At 52.8% G+C, this 20,077-nt stretch overlaps 2 protein-coding genes across 3 annotated transcripts; one reads left to right on the top strand and one right to left on the bottom strand.

The window, feature by feature from the left end:
* Nucleotides 1-22: 22 nt before the first annotated feature.
* On the top strand, nt 23-1,857 carry LOC124107164 (heat shock transcription factor, X-linked member 3-like). The gene is made up of 2 exons (XM_046465075.2): nt 23-694; nt 1,109-1,857. Exons 1-2 carry the CDS (start codon nt 95-97, stop codon nt 1,754-1,756), a joined length of 1,248 nt encoding a protein of 415 aa, XP_046321031.1. The 5' UTR covers nt 23-94; the 3' UTR covers nt 1,757-1,857.
* An 854-nt stretch (nt 1,858-2,711) lies between these two features.
* On the bottom strand, nt 2,712-8,845 carry Eola1 (endothelium and lymphocyte associated ASCH domain 1). Of its 2 annotated transcripts, XM_046465073.2 has the most exons (4): nt 8,464-8,845; nt 4,690-4,803; nt 4,028-4,490; nt 2,712-3,244 (listed from the first exon to the last, which is right to left on the bottom strand). In XM_046465073.2, exons 3-4 carry the CDS (start codon nt 4,278-4,280, stop codon nt 3,021-3,023), a joined length of 477 nt encoding a protein of 158 aa, XP_046321029.1. In that variant the 5' UTR covers nt 4,281-4,490; nt 4,690-4,803; nt 8,464-8,845; the 3' UTR covers nt 2,712-3,020. The 2 variants fall into 2 exon arrangements, with proteins under 2 accessions (XP_046321029.1, XP_046321028.1); XM_046465072.2 differs by lacking the exon at nt 4,690-4,803.
* Between the last annotated feature and the right edge of the window lie 11,232 nt (nt 8,846-20,077).

The following is a 20,077-nucleotide window of genomic DNA, read 5'->3' on the forward strand; positions in this document are numbered from 1 at the left end:
TTTATAGAGCCTCTTCCCTGGACGAAGGCACTTTAGACTCGCTAGGATGTCTACACCAGTCTTGGGTAGGAAATGCTCCTGATAGTGTGGCACCATGGCCAGTGAGAGTGTCAAAGAGCACTCTGAAATCCAGGTGGCCTCGTTGGTCAGCAAAGAGCCAGGGAGCAAGCCCCTATCTCATCCTTCACCTGATCCCAAGGTGGATTCGGGACAGGGTTTGGACGGGTATAGTGACCAAGCCCTGAGCCAAGATCCCGGCTCCCAAGAGAGCCAGCCACTGGAAGAACCGAGCCAGCCTCTGGAAGAACCGAGCCAGCCGCCGGAAGAACCGAGCCAGCCACCAGAAGGTCGGAGCCAGCCACCAGAAGGTCGGAGCCGGCCACCAGAAGAACCGAGCCGGCCGGAGACCAGCGAGGAAGGCACTGAGAACCTTCTCGGGCTCTCCTTCCCCAGAAAGCTTTGGGCAATAGTGGAGGATGACACCTTCAGGTCTGTGTGCTGGGGTGGCGAAGGAGACATCATGGTCATCGAGGCTGACCTTTTCCAGAGAGAGGTCCTTGGCCGGAGGGGCGCAGAGAGGATTTTTGAAACTGACAGCCTGAAGAATTTCATTCGCCAGCTGAACCTCTATGGATTCAGCAAGATCCGCCCAAAAGATGCATCAGCTTACTCTCGGGGGAAGAAGAGAATGATGGTAAAGTAGAAAGTACTCCTGTCACCCACTGTCCCTGTTTCTTGAATGCCTTCCTAGCGCCCCCAGATGAATCCCACTGCAAGGGCTCATTTCCAAGGATCACTGGTCTAGTGTGGTAGATCACCTATGGAAAGATGAACATTCAGCATTTCATGTTAAGCGACAACCCTTTAAAGATAATCTGAAGGCAAGAAAAAAAGGGCTGAGAAGCCAGTTACTGTCATGCATGTGTTTGACCCCCTTGACCTATGAATTTTCTTTAGTGAGGTCACGCAGGAAGGGCGGCCACACTGGCCGGGAACTTGAAAATGATTTCCTCCATTGCAAACCAAGTCCATTAGGATTCTGGGTGGGGGTGGGCGGAGCAAGGCACCCTTTACCCCAGGAAAGCTAAAACTTTTCCTTTTGTTTCAGATCTACCGCAACTCCAATTTCCAGAAAGACAAGCCAGGGCTCCTGGAAAACATCCGTAAAAAAGGAGAAGCAAGAAGCTCTGCTCAGCGTGGGACCTGCATACCAACGCCACTGAAGAACCCGGCTGCTGGGCGAGAGAGCGGCCCATCATCTGCCAAGAAAAAGAAGCTGGTCCGTAACAGACGCTCCCCAAGCTTCCACCATGAGGTCAAGGCAGAGCACGGGCTGCCCCAGAGGGAAGCCCTGGACCACCAGGCGCTCAGAGGCACACAGCCCTTCATGCCCTCTGGGCTGTGGGCGATGATGAGCAGTGTCTCTGAACAACCCCTGGAAAACCAGCTCCCGCAGGAGCCAAGCAGCCCTGATGGGGAGGGCACCTCGTCCCAAGCTACTGCTGGAATGGAAGGCGAGGAGGAAGTGCCCAGAAGCCCCCAGGGTTACCCTGATTGTTGCTCAGTCATGTCTTTGTACAATACTTGTTATTCCATCCTGCTGGCCGCCCTCTCAGCCATGTCCCCAAGGGAGCCCCCAGAGGATGGTGAAGGTGAAGGTGAAGGCCAAGGTGAGGGTGAGGAGGAGGTGCAGGAGGGCTCCTCAGATTACAAATGTGTACTCTGTGAGCAGTTCAAGGACAACACAGGTCCTTGAACTCAGCCCACGCACCAATGATAAAAGTCAACATTTTCTAATGTTGAACTCACTTTTGGTGTTGACAGAGGAAAACAAAACTCTGAAGGGGTAAATAAATGATCTAAAGAAGAGTCGTGAGTCCTGTTCTTTGTAAGCTCCCGTGCTACTCTTGCACAATGTGGTGGCTGGTGCTGCTTAGGTCCCCCTAACCCCGTTCCTTTGGAAGCAGCAGCTGTTCCACGCCCCCAGTGCAGGACCTGGCTGGGCAATGGTGAGTGTGAGCTCAGCAAGATCTGGTCCCTGAATGGCCCGCTGGTCAGAAGACAGAAGAGCCTGGCTCCTGACCTGGGAATCACCTCACACAACTCGGGTATCTCAACGCAGGAGATTCCTTCCTGACAGGGCAACCCCACCCCAGAGTTGCCAGGAAGTCTCCCAACACACAGTGGGCCTCTTTGCAGGCCTAAAATCAGGCTCCCATCTGGGAGGGGATGGACGGTACTATATCCTGCCTCACAAGAGTCAGGCCATGCCAGTCTCCATGAGGGTGGGGAGAGCCCCTGCCCCTGGTCCCCACAGATAACTACCACTAGAGAGTGTGCTACAAAGTCAACAAAAGATTGCTACAAAATAAACAGCACACGTGTCTCTACAAAAGTCGACCTGACTCAATCACAGCAGTATTTAGGATCCTCTGCTTGGGAAGGAAGTAGCTGCATGACATCCATGCAGAACCCAGGGACACTTTTCCCACAGCGTGAGAATGACAAGAGGGAACAGATGGCTGCTCCAAGTCCGATGTTCTCTTCACCTGGGATGCACTGGGCCGTGAACTGCTGGTCATTCTCCAGCAGGATTCAGTGCCAGGTCCCAGACTTCCCACCATGCCCCTGGGTGCTCTTCATACACCCCAGAGCTCTGACTCAAAGAAAGAGCCGGAAAAACCCACAAGGGTGCCCCAAGCACTAAACAGTTACCATCTGGACATTTATTTGCACAATCTAGAAAGTAGCTGGACCAAAATTAGGGGCAATGCCAAGACACTTCCTGGTGGCCTTGCCTGTCCCCTGAAGGTCAAGGTACCACACATGATCTCAATGAGCCCAAGGAGGCACCGCCCAGGGAAAGTCCGCCTTCCCCGTTCCCTTCTTGTGAGCATAGCAATCTGTGTCCACGAGCAGCGCTGAGGGCTGTGGCGATTCACACTTAACCTGATTTTCTTGGGTCTGTTTCATGATTTACTGGGTGTCTCAACAACTTTCCTCTCTGGAGCCCACAGTGGTCACACCTTGTATGCCACGGGGATCAGGTGTTCCGGGATGTCCACCTCAAACACATCCTTCCCCCCTTTCTGGGGTACAGGCTCCAGTAACCACCTGGGGTTTGAAACCACTGTCAAATACTTCTGCCGCAGGTTGGTAAGAACAGCTTGATTTTCCAGTTCCACAACCTCGTCGGGAGCTAAGTTTTCCGGGTACTGCAACGTTTCTCCGATGTCCACGAGCCCTGTGCCCAAAGAGAAAACACACAGAAGGCTTTCCCTTCCATAATCCAAGGCCCGCCGTGTGATGACAGGGTGATTGAAAGGCACACTGCTGGAGCCCAAAATATCACTAAAAAGACTAGAGGCAAGTTGAGTCTTTCTCACTCAACACTGGTGACCTGCCACACTCTGTTCATGAAATCCAGGGTGACATGAATAGGAAAGAGCCTTGTCCTCACTGAGGACGCACAAGGGATGGGTGGGCCCCATAAGACTGCTGAGGTGGCAGTTACTTATCAGAAGGGCACCGTGCCTGCAGGGGTAACCACTGCCAACGGGACGCCTCAGGAGGTCACCAGGTGGCAGGTGCCAATGCGGGACCTGGACAGCTGAGAGGTTGGGCACGCGCCCAGGGAACATCACGGGTGTGGCAGGCACATGAAGCCGGGCAGGCAGCCTCACTCTAGAGGCCACTCAGCTGGAACGGTATGCAGTGCTGCCCCTTCTGGACTTGGAGGCATGCACTCAGTGGCCACGTGCCACAGACAGACACCTCTCAGATCACAAATAGCAACTGCAGCCCAGAGGAGAGAGGTGATTTACCAAGGTTGTGTGCAGCCAGGCCCGCAGAGCCCCAGCCCAGTGCCTCTTGCGGCCCCTCCAAAGGTGTGCTGCTCAGGGAAACTGCAGCAAACATGCCCACCAGTTCAAGGGAAAACCGAACAGAAGCCATGAACCTCAGAGCACCATCCGGGGGGGGGCAAATCTGGAGCTCTCTGCACCCTGGTCGGCATGCCCCCACTTACCAGCTATCACTCCTCGGCCAAACTTCTCCCCTTCCCAGAGTAAGGCCTGAATCTGCCCAGGGCTCATCTGCAGCCTCTCCACCAGCAGCTCCCTCCAGCAGCTGTCTTCCCAGTCCCTCTGAGCAATGTGGATGGCAATGGTGCAGTTCCGGTGGCTCTTCAGCAGGGGATGCCACCGCGTTTCCAGGGTCTTGACTCCATTCAAGACAAAACCGGCATAAGGCTGCCGGAAGGACAGGCAGGAAAACTTCATCTTCTTCCCTTTGGGCTCACAGCCAGCAAAGTCGTCCTTTCCCCCGGGCCCTGAAACCGCACTGACCTTGAGGGTCGCTGCTTCTACCTGTCACCGCACAGTCACTGAGGCCCTGCTCCACCATGGGCTCAAGGCAGGGTGCTGGGGTGTGGATGATTCCGTTCCATCCTGTGGAGTCTTTGGCGAGCACGTGGAGTAGGATGTCAACAGCTAGAGAAAGGCACAGGCAGGGCAGTGTGTGGTCAGTAGCATGACCGGAGTCACCATGTCCTGGGTGAAAACAGAGGAGGGAGGCCCCCTTTGGCCTACTTGGGGCTTCACTCTGAGTGGGCTGCCTTTGGCACAGAGGAACAGGCCTGGATCTCTCTTCTCCTGTCTGCCCACATCGCCCCAATACCACTCTCCGCACCTGGCCACGCCACCACAAGCATTGCCGTCCCTCAGTGTCTGGCTCCCACCACTGCAGGCTGCTGCGCACGATTCCTGGGTGTCCAACATTTATCGGTTCCTATGTCAGAACTCCCTGTGATGTCAAGTGGCCTGTCAGTATCTACTCCAGACCCACTTGGGTGTCATGCTCCTCAAGCCCCATCCCCCACCCACCTGAGCCAAGACAAAGAATCCTGAGAATAAGAACAATTACCCAGTGTGCATACACCTTCCGTGTGCCCGGCCCTGGAATGCTCAGGATCCTCCCTTAGAAGACTGAATTTAATCCTCAAATGACCCAGCAGGCCCAGTAGCACTTGCTAAGCCCCCTCTATGGCTGAGAGAAGGAGGAGCTGAAAGATGAAGCAACTGCCCACAGTGGAACAGACTGACCTCAGGCACTCCCTGACGAGGCCCTCACCTTTTCCTGCATGTACCTCAGGAGACGATGGACCCCTTCCACAGGAAGCCTGTGCTATGCTCAGTGAGAAGCCCAGGCCCTCATCAGGGCAGCCACCAGGGCTTGATGGCAGAACCTCAGCTCACTCTTTGAAGGTCATGCAGCCTCGGTTTCCTTGGGGCTGTGAGGGCAGGCCAGGTGCTGGGAGCACTCAGCCATTCCCTGGCACCTAGTACGACAGTCCCAAACGGTGGCTACTCTTGGTAGCGGCAGCAACATCAAGCCTGGGGTCCTGTCCTCTGGCAACACTGCCCTTTACCCATGAGCTGCCCCCTCCACTCTGCCTAGTGCCTCCCTGTACCCTCTTCAAGCCCATCCACTTCACCCCAAGTATCTCCTATGGTTTTAAGGAGATACACCCATCCTCCAAAGACAAGGCCCCATCAGGACAAAAGAAGCCTGGCACTCATTCCTCCACCAACCCACAGCCTCCCTTTCTGTGCCAGATCTTCTGCCTTCCTCCTCTTTCTAGGGCTGGGCTTCCCCTAACAAGCCATCCCTTCTCTACCTCACTCCAGGGCCTGGGCCCTGACTCTGTGCTCCCACTCAGGAAAACTACTCCTCCCTGACACAAAGGACTCCTCTGCACACTGAGCTGTGCCCGCGCGTGCTGCGTCACATGAAGGATGTTCCTCCAGCTTCTGTCTCCCTCCGCGACAACTCTGCACAGCAGAGGCCTCAGCAAAGCTCTCTACGTCTCCCTCCTCGCCTCACTGAACTCAAGCCCTCGCTACATGAACCCTCCCCTTGGGGTGTCTGGTATCCCACAGGCACTGAATATGGGTTTGGCTAGTTCTGTCTTCATCTCACATGACCCTCAGCAGCCCAGGTCTGGCTGACCATCCCCTTTCCAACTCCTTCCCAGGCTTCCAGAGTGCTTGCTGGCCCCTCTACTACATGGCCCACTGGCCAAACTTTCCTAGCCTCAGCCTTTCCTGGTCAGGCCAACAGACTGAGGACCCGACCCCTGCACACCAAATCCACCTCCCTTCCACATCTGTAGGTGGGGTCACCACCTATACCATATCCCTGCCCCAGACCTAGAACTCTCCTTCCTCCCTCTCTTTCCCTCACCCACCACCTATGTCACATGGCCATATCTCCAAAGCCTATCCCCAATCTCATGCCATGCCATGCCATGGTCGGTCTACATGGCCACCATCCCAGTCCAATCTCCTACCACCAGCTGGCTTCTCAAGCAGTATCCTCATCACTGCTCAGCATGTGGCACTGCTCTCTGGCATCCAAGCTGTAGTCGGAGCGACCCCAATTCAGGGGCAACCACATCATGGCATTCCTCTGCTGAAACCTTCCAAGGGTTCCTGCCCAACCAGGTCAGAATAGACACTTCTCACCAGGCCCACAAGCCCCCTCCTGATCTGGTTCCTTGCCCCTGCCATCAGCCCTCTTTCCCCTTTATCCACCTCCCTGCTGCTGCTGCTGCTGCTGCTGCTGCTGCTGCACAGGCCTGTCTTCCATCCCAGGGCCAGTTCCTACCCCAGGGCCTTTGTTGGGTCCTCAGGGTTTCCCTGTGTCCCCTTAGATACCCTATCTATCTTGAAGGGCTTTACCCCCAGCACCTCACACCACAACCATAAATATAAAGATGGATGTTTTACAAATAGAATCCAGTAAAATTCAACTGACTAGGGTGGCCCACATCCAGTACAGATGGTGTCCTTACAAAACTGGGGAATTTAGAGGTGTGCATACACAGAGGGAAAACACCATGAGAAGATGAAGGCAGAGATTGGGGTGATGCTTCCTCAAGTCAAGGAACACCGAAGATTGCCAACCGACAGCCAGAAGCTGGGAGAGGGATAGAGCAGATTCTCCAAGGGCCCACAGAAGACTCAGAGCCCCCTGACACTTTGGTTTCACATTCCAGCCTCCAGAAACGTGTGGGGATATCTTCCTGTTCCTTAAGGCACCCAATTTGTGGCACTTTCTTATGGCTATCTTGGCAAAATAATAGATAGGTGTGAGGTGTTCCCCAACCATACATCTCCACATACGAGGGCCAGACCTTTCCATTCAATAGCACTTCGAGCACATTCTTCCTCTCTGTACCTCTTGATCTGCGTCATTATTCGTCTTCTGGATGGCATCCCACTCTTGGCGGTCCCATAATTTACACAATCATGCATTGCTCTACCGATGGATAGTTAGAAGCTGCTTCCCACTTTCTGCCACTAGAATTGGTATTCTTTGTCACAAACTTGTTGGCATACACATCAAAGATGCTGAAATACGCCAGCAAGTGGCCTTCCACAAAGACTCACCCAACCAGTGGTGCCATTGTCCCACACACAGCCCACAGCGTCATCATCCTGCTGATGGGTGACAAAGGATCCCCCATCCTCATGACTTAGGAAGAAGGCAGAATGCCTCTCACCAGGCCTCACCATTTCTATCTCCTCTACTGAGATGTGTGACCAGAGTGGAGGTCTGCCTAGTTCCCGCCACTCAGCTTCTGAGCTGACACCTTCCTCATGGACACCACAAAACCACAACTCTGAAACATGACCTGCGTGGGTGGACTCCCTAGTGACAACTAAAGGCAATCAGGGGGTTGAGCCCCCTCCTGCCTGGGGCTGTAGAGGGTACCTGCCTGGGGCTTGAGGGGGAAGCCCCATTCTGCTTGTCTCAGCTTCTTCACCTGCACAAGGACAGGAGGTAAGGAGGACAGGTGAAGGATAAGACAGCAATGCTGTACAGTGGCACCAGAAGGCTTTCTACTCAGCGAGCACCAAAGACCAGGACTATCTGGGAGGGCATGTTTCAAGGGGAACACACACGTGCACCTCACCAGAGCTTGGGTCTGCTACCGATGCCCATGACAGTGGGGCTAGTCCCGTCTGGGTCAAGGATCACATGATGTATCAGTTAGGTGGGTGGGAAGTCAGTTCGGGAAAGGAGCCCTGCTCTTAGGCCAGGACCCAGGATCCAAGAGCAGAAAAGTGGCACCTCTCCTCACATGGTCTCAGGGCAAAGGTGTGGAGGCCCCAAATCACATCACCCTCACTTTAATTCTGGGCAGACCCCACGGGGCACAGCGACCCAGTGCACAGAGCTGAACATCTCATCGCCTGGGGTCTCAGGTAGTCCACAGCTCAAGGTAAGGTGGGGCAGGTGTGAGTGGAGCAGCACACTAGCTGTGTGCTGGCAGAAGCACATCACAAACACGCACTTGGCCGAAGATAGGGCGTGAAGCCTGTCGGAGTAGGGGCTGACTAGGGCTCCACTGCATGGGTTTTGAGTCCCACTTCCAGGGAAACCCCAGTCCAGAGGCACCTTAGGAGAAGCGAGGGGCACACAGGCGCCCGCAGGGGTGATCCTGGCTCTCTTTTGTCGCGGGCAGTCTCAGGACTCTGGACTCACTGGCACCGGTCCAACTCCGACCTGCGACCATCGGACCGGACAGTCCACCGCGGCCCAGGAGAGGCCACCAGCCCTGGGAAGGGCTCCGCCGGCTGGTGAGGAGATGATGAGGCCCAGGAGAGCGCTGGGCCGGTGGTGGGGCTGCGCTGCTGCTGCCGCCTCTGGGACACCTTAGGTTGTGGACAGGGGCTCGCAGGCATTAACGCTGGCGCCTTAGCCCAGCCCCCAAAGTCCCTTCCAGCAGGAGCACAGGCAGGCACGCACCCACGCATGCAAGCACGCCCACACGTGGTTACGTGCACCTCACGTAGGTTCGCAGCTTGTTTGTAGCCAGCCAATCGGGCCGACCGCCTGTAGCCACGTGCCACGGATAGGGAGCCACGCGCGTACGTAATCACGCCCTTATGCCAGCACGCACTTCCTCCCCAAGCGGCAAGGAGGAAATGCTGTTGGACTCCCTAGGCCCTGACGCCCCGGCCCATCCCACCAGGATCAGAGCTCTGCAGTCCCGTGACCAGGAAGAGGGAGTAGAGTTAGAAAGGGACGCACGGGAGTAAAAGGAAAGGTTGGAATGAGGCCAGCCTCAGAGAACGTTAGGGACGGTGCTGCGGGGAGGGTTGGAGCTTAGAGAGGAGAAAGGCCAGTCATGAGAGAGTGCTAAGGTAGGAGTTTTGGGCGGGTTGAGTGTGGAGGTAGGAAGGGGGGGACAATGCTGAGGTATAAGCTGGGGGCGCGGGGTGCTGCCAGGGTAGCAGAGCTAGGCTTCTAGGAGTGAGGTAGGAGTTGGGGCGGGGCTGTGAGGAATGAGAATGAGTTGGGGGCGTGGCGGGATGAGTGACGTGGGCGTTGGAGGCAAGCCAGTGGGAGGAGCTGGGCGGGGCTGCGGGTGGAGCTGTTCTGGGCTGTGAGGAGTGAGATAGGGGCTGTGGGCGGGTTTGTCCAGAAGAGCTCCGCGGGGCTTAGGTAGGAGTTGGGGGCGGTGTTTCCATGAGTGACATAGGCTCTGGGGTCCTGACAGCAAGGAGTGAGATAGGAACTCTGGGTGGGCTTGTCCAGAGGAGCTTGGCGGGACTGCAAGGAGTGAGGTAGGAGTTGGGGCGGGGCTGCAAGAATGAGGTGGTATTTGGGAGCGGGGCTTTCAGGAGTGAGGGAGGAGTTGCGGGTCTGTTCGCGGGAAGAGATGGGTGGCCTGGGGGTGGAGGTGTGCTGGGCCCAGAGGAGTGGGGTGGGTGTTCCGGGCAGGGTTGCAAGGAGGAGCTTCCCGAGGCTGCAAGAACCAGAAGTTTTGGGCAGGGCTGTGAGGAGTGAGGTAGGAGTTGGTGGCGGGCCTGCAAGGAATGAGAGAGTTAGGGGCGGGGCTTAGCGTGACGTGAGTGTTGGGGGCGTGTGAGTGGGGGGAGTTGGGAGGGGCTGCGGGTGGAGTTGGGCTTGGCTGTGAGGAGTGAGAGTTCTGGCCGGGGTTGGGGCAACCTGTAGCCGAGTCCGGGGCTGCGAGGAGGTAGGAGTTGGGGCGGGCCTTTGAGGGATACGTAGGTGTTGGGGGCGTGGCTGCAAGGAGTGAGGTGAGTTTGGGGCTGCAGGTGGAGCCAGGTGGGCCCGCAGGTGGAGCAAGGTGGGCCCGCAGGTGGAGCCAGGTGGGCCCGCAGGTGGAGCAAGGTGGGCGGGTGAGTAGGGGTGGGGACAGGGTGTGGGAGAAGCTAGGCGGGACCGTGAGTTGTAAGGCGGGAGTTGGCAGCGGGGCTGCAGGGAGTGAAGTAGGTGTTGGAGGTAGGTCCGCGGGCAGAGTTGGGCGGGGCTACGTGGAATGAGAGAGGAATTGGGAGCGGTGGTGCGAAGGAGTGAGGTGGAGTTGAGGATGGAGCTCTGGACTAAGGTAGAAGTTGGGGCGGGGCTGTGAGTAATGAAATAGAGAGGGAGCACCTCTGTGGGAGGAGCTGGGCGGGGCTCAAGGAGTTATGTACTGTTTGGGAGCTGGCCTCTGTAGGAGGTGGCTGGGCGGGGCTGAGTGCTGAGTTCCTGTTGGGACTGGGCTGAGGGAGAAGTGTTGGAGCTGGCCTGGGTGCATACCTGTAATCACAGTGGCTCTGGAGGCTGAGTTGGGAGATCACGACTTCATAGCCAGCAGCAGCTAGGGGCTATGCAACTCAGTGAGTCTCTGTCTCTAAAAATACAAAATTTGGCTGGGAATGTGGCTCAGTGATTGAGTGCCCCTGACTTCAGTCCCTGGTACCAAAAAAAAAAAAAAAAAGAAAAAAATGTGGAGCTGGGTAGGGCTATTATTACTCAGGTAGGAATTGGGGTGGGGCTGAGTTTTAATGTGTCATGGAGGGTCTGGCCACAAATGCAAAGGTAGGAGTAGTTGTGGGCTAGGTTCAGGGGCAGGAGTTGGAACTTGGGAGCAGGGCAGGGCTGTGAGTTACTATGCAGGAGTTGTGGGTGGGGTTGAAAAACCCAAGTAGAGTGGGGTGGATTTATGGGAGGACTAGGGAAGGGCTTATGAGTGGTAAGATTTCAGATGAGGAGCATGGCTATGAGAGGAGCTGGGCACAGGTGTGAGAGCTGGGTTAGGAATTGGCGGGGGGGGGGAAAGTGTGGGAAGAGCTGGGTGGGTCTATGAGCCCTTACTGGAGCAGTATGGGGGGCAGCTTTGTGGGAGGGGCAAGGGAAGAGCACAGAGTTTTATGGGAAAGAGTTGCGGTTGTCTTTCTTTTTCTTTTTTTTTTTTTTTTTTTTGGTATTAGGGATTGATCCCAGGGGCACTCTATCGCTGAGCCGCAAGCCCAGCCCCTCCCCAGCCCCCAGCCCCCCCACCGTTTTTAATATTTTATATGGAGACAAGTTCTCACTGAGTTGCTTAGGGCTTCACTAGGTTTCTGAGCCTGATGAACTCGCCATCCTGCCTCAGGATCCCAAGCCACTGGAATTACAGGTGGATGCCACCTGACCTGTCTCTGAAGTTGTCTTTATAGGAAAGAGCTGGGGGAGAAGTAACTATGCAAGAACAGGGTGACTTGTGAGAAAGTTGAGCTAGGAGCTAGCACAGAACTGGGGGGAGGAGGGCGGAACTGGGGGCAGATGTGGCTGAGGAGATGCTGATTACAGCGAATAGGCAGAGCTGTGGCTAAGAATTGGGGAAGTTGCTGAATGCTCAAGCACTCTGTAAGGAGCTGGTGCAGAGATGCAGGCAGATCTTTGGAGAAAGCTGGGGAAAGACCTAGTGCTGCACCAGGGAGGGGGGACCTATGGTCAAGTTGGGGGAGGAGCCCACAGAGCTGTGGGAGGAGCTGCCAGATGCACAGGGCAGAAGTGAGGAGGAAGCTTAGGGTTTCTGTGCTGCACTCTTAGTCAAGAGGGGAAAATGGCCAAACCAGGGTCCTCATGGACCTAACCGAACCCTGAGTGTGTACTTTAGGGTGCACTCCAGAGGAGTAGCAGCTGGGAGAAGGGAGACGCCTGCCTGTGTCCACAGAGTTCAGGGCTGAGGCTTGCACCACAGGGATGAACCCCCCACAGCTTTCCTTTCCCCTAGATGCATTTTGGTTCCTGCCAGTGAGGCTGGGAATAACCGTCTTTTGTTTTGAAGGGAGCTGAATAGCACCACCCTATGTGCTGCTGCCCCTCAGACCTAAGTTGCCAAAACCACCTCCCAACTTCCGTGCCAACCTGGCTTTTCGTCTTTCACACCACAACCTTCCCTCAGGATCACCATGCTTCCTTACACTGTCCTGCCTAGTGACTGGAGAGCCAAGTTCTAGGTCCCTGCCTCTACCTTACATGTAAGAAGACAGATTCCTCTTCCTTTGTTCCCTTTGCTACTTGCTGAGGTCAGGCCACATTCTCTGGTGTCTGTGCTATCCCCTGATTTTCCTGACTGGCCTAGAGTCCTGTGTTGCGTCTTTTCTGTTGGTCCTCCATCATACAGTACCCCTCACTCTCTACCTTGCAAATCAGTCCCCTACTGAAAACCTGCCAAGCCTTCTCCTGTAGGGGTGCAGGCGCCTCAAGTTTCAGCCCGAGCTCTCTCCCCCCTTCTGGACTAACACTGGCCAGAGTCAAAGTGTGCTTTGGGGTACCTGGTCCCTGACCCAACCTGTTCCACAGGACTCCTTGCTTTGAAGCTATGGTTCGTACAGAATTGAATGCCCATCCCCTCTTATCCTGACAACCTATCCTCCAAGCACAACTTTCAATTCACCTTCACTGTTGCACAATCAAGTGTCCTATTTCTGGTAGCCTTCCTTCTGGTAGACCCATGCTCCAAGCATTGGGTCCTTGTAACCCAGAGCTGCAACTGCTCTCCCGGAGTCTGTGGCCACAGCAGGATCTCTAAGTTCCTGGAAGGCAAGGCTGCTTTTACTCCTTTCTGTAATCTGGGTGCCGGGCATAGTAGCTGCTTAGTAAACATCAGATGGACCAGAGGAGTGCTCTCTCCCAGTGAGAGGTACTTGTACTTTTCCTGGAGAAGCTCAAGAAAACAGGAAAGCTGGAGGTAAAGTGAGTGGGAGAGGGTACCTTGTTCACATGAGGGAGGCCTTAGGGCTCAAGGAGCCTTAAAGTTCATATGGGACTCCCACCTAGGTTGGTGTCCCCTCCAGGCCTCTTTCCTCCACAAATCGTTCCAGCCCCTGCCCAGCACCACGGCATCTCCTCAGAGCTGTTTGGAATGTAAGTGAGGGTCCCATCAATGTGTGCCGTTCCTGTTCTTAGGCCCTGTTGTTTGATGAGCTGGAACTTGCCTAAGGAGCTGGATTCTCATAGCACATGGCTGCTAGTGGGGGCCTCCATGGGGACATAATGTAAGCGCTCCTGCTTCTGACTCCTGGGCTGTTCCTTGCTCTCGTGTATGCTGAGAAGTGGGGTGCAGTTCACAGATGAATGCACCATCTCCCTGGGCATAAGAGTGCCCAGCAGAGGCCTGATCTGCTGTCTGATCAGGAGGTGAAGTCCCGGGGTAGCAGCTGCAAGTCCAGCTCTCTGCTGCAGCAGTGGGTGGGGCCTTGGAAGCATCGCCTCAGTAGGTTTTGCGTGGGGAGGTCTTTGGCTGCCACAGGGAAAAGGACAAGGATGCTTTTGCATCTTGATTTTCATTACACATAACAAGTCAGTGGCAGCCCTGAAAATGGGCTGATGTCTGACCTCCTGATCACATTCTCTTCACTAGCTGCTCCCTGTCTCCCCTCATGGACCAAATCCTGGTGGGGACTCACTCCCACCTTCTCTGGCCATCACGGGTCAGGTGTGCCCTCCCCTCCCCAGACCCATCTCACTTCTTCCTTCCACTGTGTTTTCCTTGCAGGGGCTCCAGAGCCTCCAGGCCAGCAGTAGCCTGCAGATATGTGGAACCCTTTGGGGTTCCTTCCTCTGCTCCTTCTCAGGCACCTTCTCCTTGTCTACTCCCCACTAACACTGAGCTTTGCTCAACTCCTGGGATCAGGATTGAGTCTCCTCCACCAGCTCTGCTTTCTTCTCCAGACCAAGCCTTCAGCACAGGAGCCTTTGAGGGCTATTCCAGATTCAAAGTAAAACAGACGCAGATAGTAGAAGAGCCAAGTATGACCTTTGTGTGTTTCTGTGAATTTATGGTGCCAAAACATTATTAGCAGCTTTTAATTTAATCAGACTATACTTTTTTTTTTTTTTTTAGTGTACTGGATATTTAACCCAGGGATGCTCTACCAGTGACCTTCATCCCCAGCCTTTTTTATTTGTCATTTTGAGACAAGGTCTCCCTAACGCTGGCCTTGGACTTGTGATCCTCCTGCCTCAGCCTTGCAAGTAGCTTGGATTACAGACATGTAGCACCTTGCCTGGTCCTGACACACTTTATTCTTTACTCTCCTAATAGTTCAGTCTTTATGCAAACAAGCACTGAGTCATGTGCTGTGCCCTCCAAAGCTGGGGACGGTTGGAATGTCATGCCATGGCCCTGTGACAAATCCAGATTATTTGTTTACATGATTGGGGGGTGATGCCAGAGGACAAGTTGTCAACTCCTCTCCATGGTTACCAGGCTGGAATTGTGGGATCAGTGGGCTCTCTACAGAAGACCCATTCTGCTGACATGTGCCTCCACACTCAATGTGGCAACTTTAGAAAGTACAGAAACGTCTATGAGAATCAGAAACAAAGAACGGTCCTGAGGTCATTTCTGAGAGGCAGGAACATTTATTTTTCTTGCTTTTTCTTCTATACAGTGTTTGGTTATTCAGTTGAGCACATGCTGTGTTGCATTTTTCCTCCTACTTTTTTTTTTTTTTTTTTTTTTTTATTATGGTAAGTGTTAGCCCATATTCTGAAAGGTTACTCAGGAAATTGGCCCGATATGGCAGTAGCTCTGTAGCCCATTGTGAATTCCACCCCTCCATGTTCAAGACCTCACAGCAGTCAAATCCTCAGGGAATGGATCATCCCACTTTGGATCCAGCAACATCCTCTGTTTAGATAGGTAAGCACAGCAGTTCTTCCTGAGGCCACCTTTCCCATGGAGCTTATTGAGACTCCAGATATGAGTGTCCCATGGGACACTGTGTGCAAGAGCCTTCTCTGGTTATTCCCATTTCCCTGCTGTTCAGTGACCCAGCACATAGCCATTGTTGCCTTCAGGCAGGGCTGGGGGAACATCATAGCATCTACTTGCCATGGTACCGCAGCTTCCTTCCTGGGGACCTGGCCACCATGTTATTCAATGTGTTCCAGTTCTGGAAGCTGGACTGGGGCAGGAACTGAGCAGGCAAGGTGAGTGGTTTGTTGGCATGGCTGCCCTCAGCCTCCTGCTCACTCATCCTTGCTCCCTTTGAGTGTCCACCTTGAGCTGTACCATGTTGGTTGTGATTTTGCTGTGCTCTAAGGGAGGCTGGCTTGTGCTGGTGGTCTCCATTGCTCTCAACTGTCGAGGATGTGTAGTCCTCAGCTCAGCTTCTGTGTGCTCAGTGTTGTTCAGTGCTGCCCCAACCTCTATTCCCGCTGCTGCTGCTGCGGCTAAGAAAGAGGAGGAGGAGAGGGTGGCAGGCTATTGGGCTTTTCCCTGGGAGCCTTGTTCTATACCAGGCTCCCTTGGGGTTGGCCTGTAGAGGAGCAACTGCCAAGCTTCTGAGTGATGATAGGGTCCTTTCTTCAGCACATCCCTGAACCTCTTGGTACAGGATGTGTCTTCTGAGCCCTCTGGGCACATACTCCCCTGGGAAGTCTTCTGGCTTCACCTGATCTGTCCAGTTCCAGCAGACCCACTCTTTTCACCCTTGTCTCCCTTCTCTTATTTACTGTCTGCCATGGCCCTGCTAGCCTTTCAAGGCTGTTCTTCCTAGAACAGTGGTGTTTCCTGGTTTCTAGGATCCATCCCAGTAGTGAGTTTGCACCATCCTAAGGGCCTTGCCAGGGCTTTAGGTTATGTGTCTCATTAGGGAGTACTTATCTGAGTTTTCAGAACCCCTGGTCAGGCACCCTTACTGTCCTATCCTCTAGGGACTCCGACTGGCCATAGGTGCAGGTGTGTGCTGTTCCTTCATCTATAGGTGTCTTCTTTGTCTCCCTTACCAGGCCCAGCAGCCTTGTCCGTGTTGTGCTGTACTGTGCTAACTCTGCTCAGACATCTGGCAGCAGGTTGGTCCCATCCTGCTATTCTGAGCCCTCTCCTGGTTGTAATACTGCAGGCCCCACAGCCAGCTGGGATGGTTGGACACCCTCCCTGCCAGGCAGATACAGTGAGGACAGCTCCTAGGAAGGAGGTCTGCTGTGGGGAAAAAGATTCCTATAACTCCCTTGGGAGTGGCGTGAGGGGGGTGAGTCATACTGTAGGCTCACGAGTTTCAGAGGCATTTGGGGAGTCTGACATTTGGGATCTTCTGCTTGTCCCTGCTCCCCGTGTTTGACAGGAAGGTCTGTGCACAGTGCTTCTACCCTTGGCAAGACTGAGTTGCCTTGGTTGAACATCCAGCCGTCTGCTTATCAAAGTATGTTTTTGATATTCAACTTCTGCAGTGCACTGTGCCTGACATGGGAGCTACTTTATGACCCTAGAGGAGAAGCTTGTGTTTCTGCTTAGTTTTTAGTCATAGGTTAACTGCCCTCTGCCTTCCTTAATCCACAGGGAGTCATCCAACAATGTAATCGCAACTGATCATTTCCGTTGTCTTGGCAGTTGCCTTCCCATGCGTTACACGTGCCCAGGTGTCCTCACCTGCTAGAAGCTTCCTCTGCACAAGGTAGCCATCCCAGTAAAATTCTGACACCAAAGGTCTGGCACCTGGGCTGCCCCCTTGTGCCTGGGTCTGTCTGCACACCCCCTACGTGCCTGTTGTGGGGTCTTCATCACCAGCTAGGCAGATACTGGGTGATCCTGCACCAAGACCCTAGATTACCACCTGCAGCAGTCCAGAACCAGCTGTGTCACATTGGGTCCAGGAAGCAGAGCATGCGAGGGAGCGAGCAGAGCCACCGATTTATTGGGACTAATACCCACAGAAGGAAGTGGGGTTGGACAGCAGGTTGGGCCTGACTTGACAGTCCTGACCAGTGTGACAGGGTCGTGTGGAGCCAGGATTTCCAGTTCAGGGGCCTGCATGGGGCATGGGTGTTCCTGTTGGGTCCTCCTGGTACCTGGCACACAGTAGGTCATGCAGTCCATACTGACTATTTAGATGAATGAGCACCCACAGTGGATGCTCAGGAGGGCAGGTGTGGGTTGAGCAGCTCCAAGAAGGGCCCGGCTGCTATCTTCACATAGGCAGAAGCATGCCCTGCCCTGTGCTGCAGCAGGCTTCCTGGGAGGTGCTTTGGTCTCTGTTGCATTAGACAGCTACGTGGGTGCCCATAGGGATGTGTCTCCAGGGCATTTGCTCACAGGGCATCTCCGGATCTGTTAGCAGGGGTGTGAGCACAGCTTGCTGTTACAGGGCAGTCTGCATACATGGCATCATGACACAAGGCAGAGTGAAGTCAGCAGTACTGTCCTAGCAGGGGCTCTCTGGAGGTATATACTCATCTCTGTGCTATCCCCAGGGCTGCTAGGGTCATCTTTAAGGCTTACTTTTGTATCCTGAAGTCTGAAGCTAGGCAGCATTAGTTAGATACTTGTTAAGAGGAAAGAATGGCTACCTCTGGGTTAGGGGCTGAGGAGGTCTCCCAGAGGAGCCGGTATTCCAGTTGTTTCTTTTTTAATATATATTTTTAGTTGTAGATGGATACAATACCTTTATTTTATTTATTTTTATGTGGTGCTGAGAAGTGAACCCAGCTCCTCATATGTTTTGGGCAAGCACCCTACCACTGAACCACAATCCTAGCCCCATTTTTTAAAAATTCTTTGTCTGTCTTTGTTTTTCTATACTGTGCATGGAACCCAGGGTGTACTGACCTATATCTCCAGACCTTTGTATTTTTTGTTTTGATACAGCGTCTACATTGCTGAGGTTCTTGATAAGTTGCAATCCTCCTGCCACAGTCTTCTGAGTTAGTGAGATTACAGGAGTGTACCACCATGCTGGGCTCTTCAAATGCTCATTAAACCCCACCTTCTTTTTCCTTTTATTCTGGAAACGCTATAACAAAGATATTAGATCTTTTTTTTATACTCTTGCAGGTCCCTGCAGCTTGTTCATTTTTTTTTCACAGTATAACTTTTCTCAGACTTTCAGTGTAAGAACTTTCTATTGTTGTGTCTTCAGTTCACTCTCCCCTGTCCTCTGCATTCTGCCATTGATTCCCTTATTGAGTTTATTTGAATTTCAGCTATTATGTTTTCAATTCTAAAATTGCCATTTGATTTTTCATGTCTTCTCTTTTTTACTAAGGCTTTATATTTTTAGTTTCTTTCAAGTGAGTTCTTGTAGTATTGGACAACCTGAGACAGGCACGGTCCCTAAGCCACATTGCTTGTTGTTTAATTAAACAGAAGGGGGGAGATGTTGAGAGCCACAGCTGAGTCGGAATGGCCCCTGGCATTTTGCCAGAAGTAATGGTTGAGATGCGAGCCATTAAGATGATGCTGGATTGATTCAATTGTATATTAGACCTTTACACCAGTATTAGGGTGGTTCCCTTCTGAGAGTGAATGCGGGTGCAGCCCAGGGGAGGGAGTTCCATTTGGTGTGTAGTATTCCTGGAGGAACCTCGTGGGTGGCCTTTGGGGGAGTTCGGAAATAAAGTTTGTTCCTGCTTGAGTGGCTCCTGATTTGTGCCCAGCCAGACTGTGGCAAGTTCTTAATTGCCAAGTGAAGTATTTTTATGATGATGTCTTCTTTAACTTTTTTGACCTATACTTCTATTTTATGACATTAGTGTAGATATTAATTGACTATATATTTTCATTCATCTCAAGACCTTCCTGCATCCTGCTATGAGTGATTTTTTTAATTGAAATCAGAATACTTTTCTATGATGTTATTAGGATCAAGATTTTACTTAATCCTTGCTTTAGTTGTCATACCCTGACATCACCACAGCAGAGGAAAGGAGATGGATTCCACTACATTACTGTCTGTTGAGTATGGTGGTCTAACCCTAACCTTCTTTGTCCTCTGTTAATCCATGAAATCAATGGTGAACTCCTTGTTATTTATGGGTAAGGGTGAATTTTCTCTTTCTGAGCTGGGCCTGCACTGGTAACTCCCTAGCTGGGAGGATTAAAGATGTCTCTTTATTGCCCATCATGTTTCCTACACTGACATCTTGGGGAATGAAGGCTTATTACTATGTGCTAGAGGTAAAAGGACTAGCTCCCTATTAAGCCTCTTCTAAAACTTCATAGGTGGGGAGGGTGTCATTATTTGTTATCAGGGGTAGCACTCTAAGCACCCAAGTGGCCTTTGCTGACTTGGGTGAAGGTAGGGGACAAAGTTTTTTCTATGACATTTGGCTGAAATAAACAGTGTATTTTCTAAAAGGTTTCCATCATGTTAGGCTACACCTTTACTGATCCTTTAACTTTTGCCTTTCCTATCATGCTTATCTTACCTTTATTTTCCTTGCACCTGTTGATAGTTTTTGGTCACCAACTTCTCAGCTTCATGTCTGGGATATATGATGCTAAAAAAGATACCACACTCTGGTATTAAGTCCCAAGGTTCCAATTTTATCTGCTTTCTCTTCATCTTGCACAGTCCAGCATAGACCTTACTGCCTGAGTATACAGTAGACATTGGGTCTGCAAACTTATCAACTTTTGATGGATCTGGTCTACAAAATGGGACTGCAATGTGTTCTGAGTCAACAGTGCTTTCCTAAGACCCCATGGTGAAAGGAACCTCTCACCTATCCGTAATCAAAGCATACTTCATGTCCACTATAAATACTCAAGATTTCTGAGCACCTATGATGTTTGGAGGGTTGGCCTGCTCTCTCTTCCTTCCTCCCTCTAGCCAACAGGATTTTGAGATACTCCTGAGGAACTCAGTGAGAGGTACTTTCCAGAGTCCATGAGTCCCATGAACTGGGTGGGGGCAAGTGCTGCACCTTCACATGTTCACTCTCTAGGAGTAAATCAAGGTAGCCTTGACTCATGAGGCCTGGTAACTGGGTGGGAGGGATTTCA

The sequence above is a fragment of the Marmota monax genome, unplaced genomic scaffold (assembly GCF_021218885.2).
Source record: "Marmota monax isolate L192 unplaced genomic scaffold, Marmota_monax_Labrador192_F-V1.1 WCK01_AAM20220418_F8-fsc00306, whole genome shotgun sequence".
NCBI lineage: Eukaryota > Metazoa > Chordata > Mammalia > Rodentia > Sciuridae > Marmota > Marmota monax.

What these genes read in the sequence shown, in the direction of transcription:
- LOC124107164 (XM_046465075.2), top strand. Translation starts at nt 95, where the DNA reads ATGGCCAGTGAGAGTGTCAAAGAGCACTCTGAAATCCAGGTGGCCTCG. An exon ending in GGGGGAAGAAGAGAATGATG is followed by an intron (nt 695 to 1,108) that starts GTAAAGTAGAAA and finishes CTTTTGTTTCAG; the next exon opens with ATCTACCGCAACTCCAATTT.
- Eola1 (XM_046465072.2), bottom strand. Translation starts at nt 4,280, where the DNA reads ATGAAGTTTTCCTGCCTGTCCTTCCGGCAGCCTTATGCCGGTTTTGTC. An exon ending in TGGCCGAGGAGTGATAGCTG is followed by an intron (nt 3,245 to 4,027) that starts GTAAGTGGGGGC and finishes CTTTGGGCACAG; the next exon opens with GGCTCGTGGACATCGGAGAA.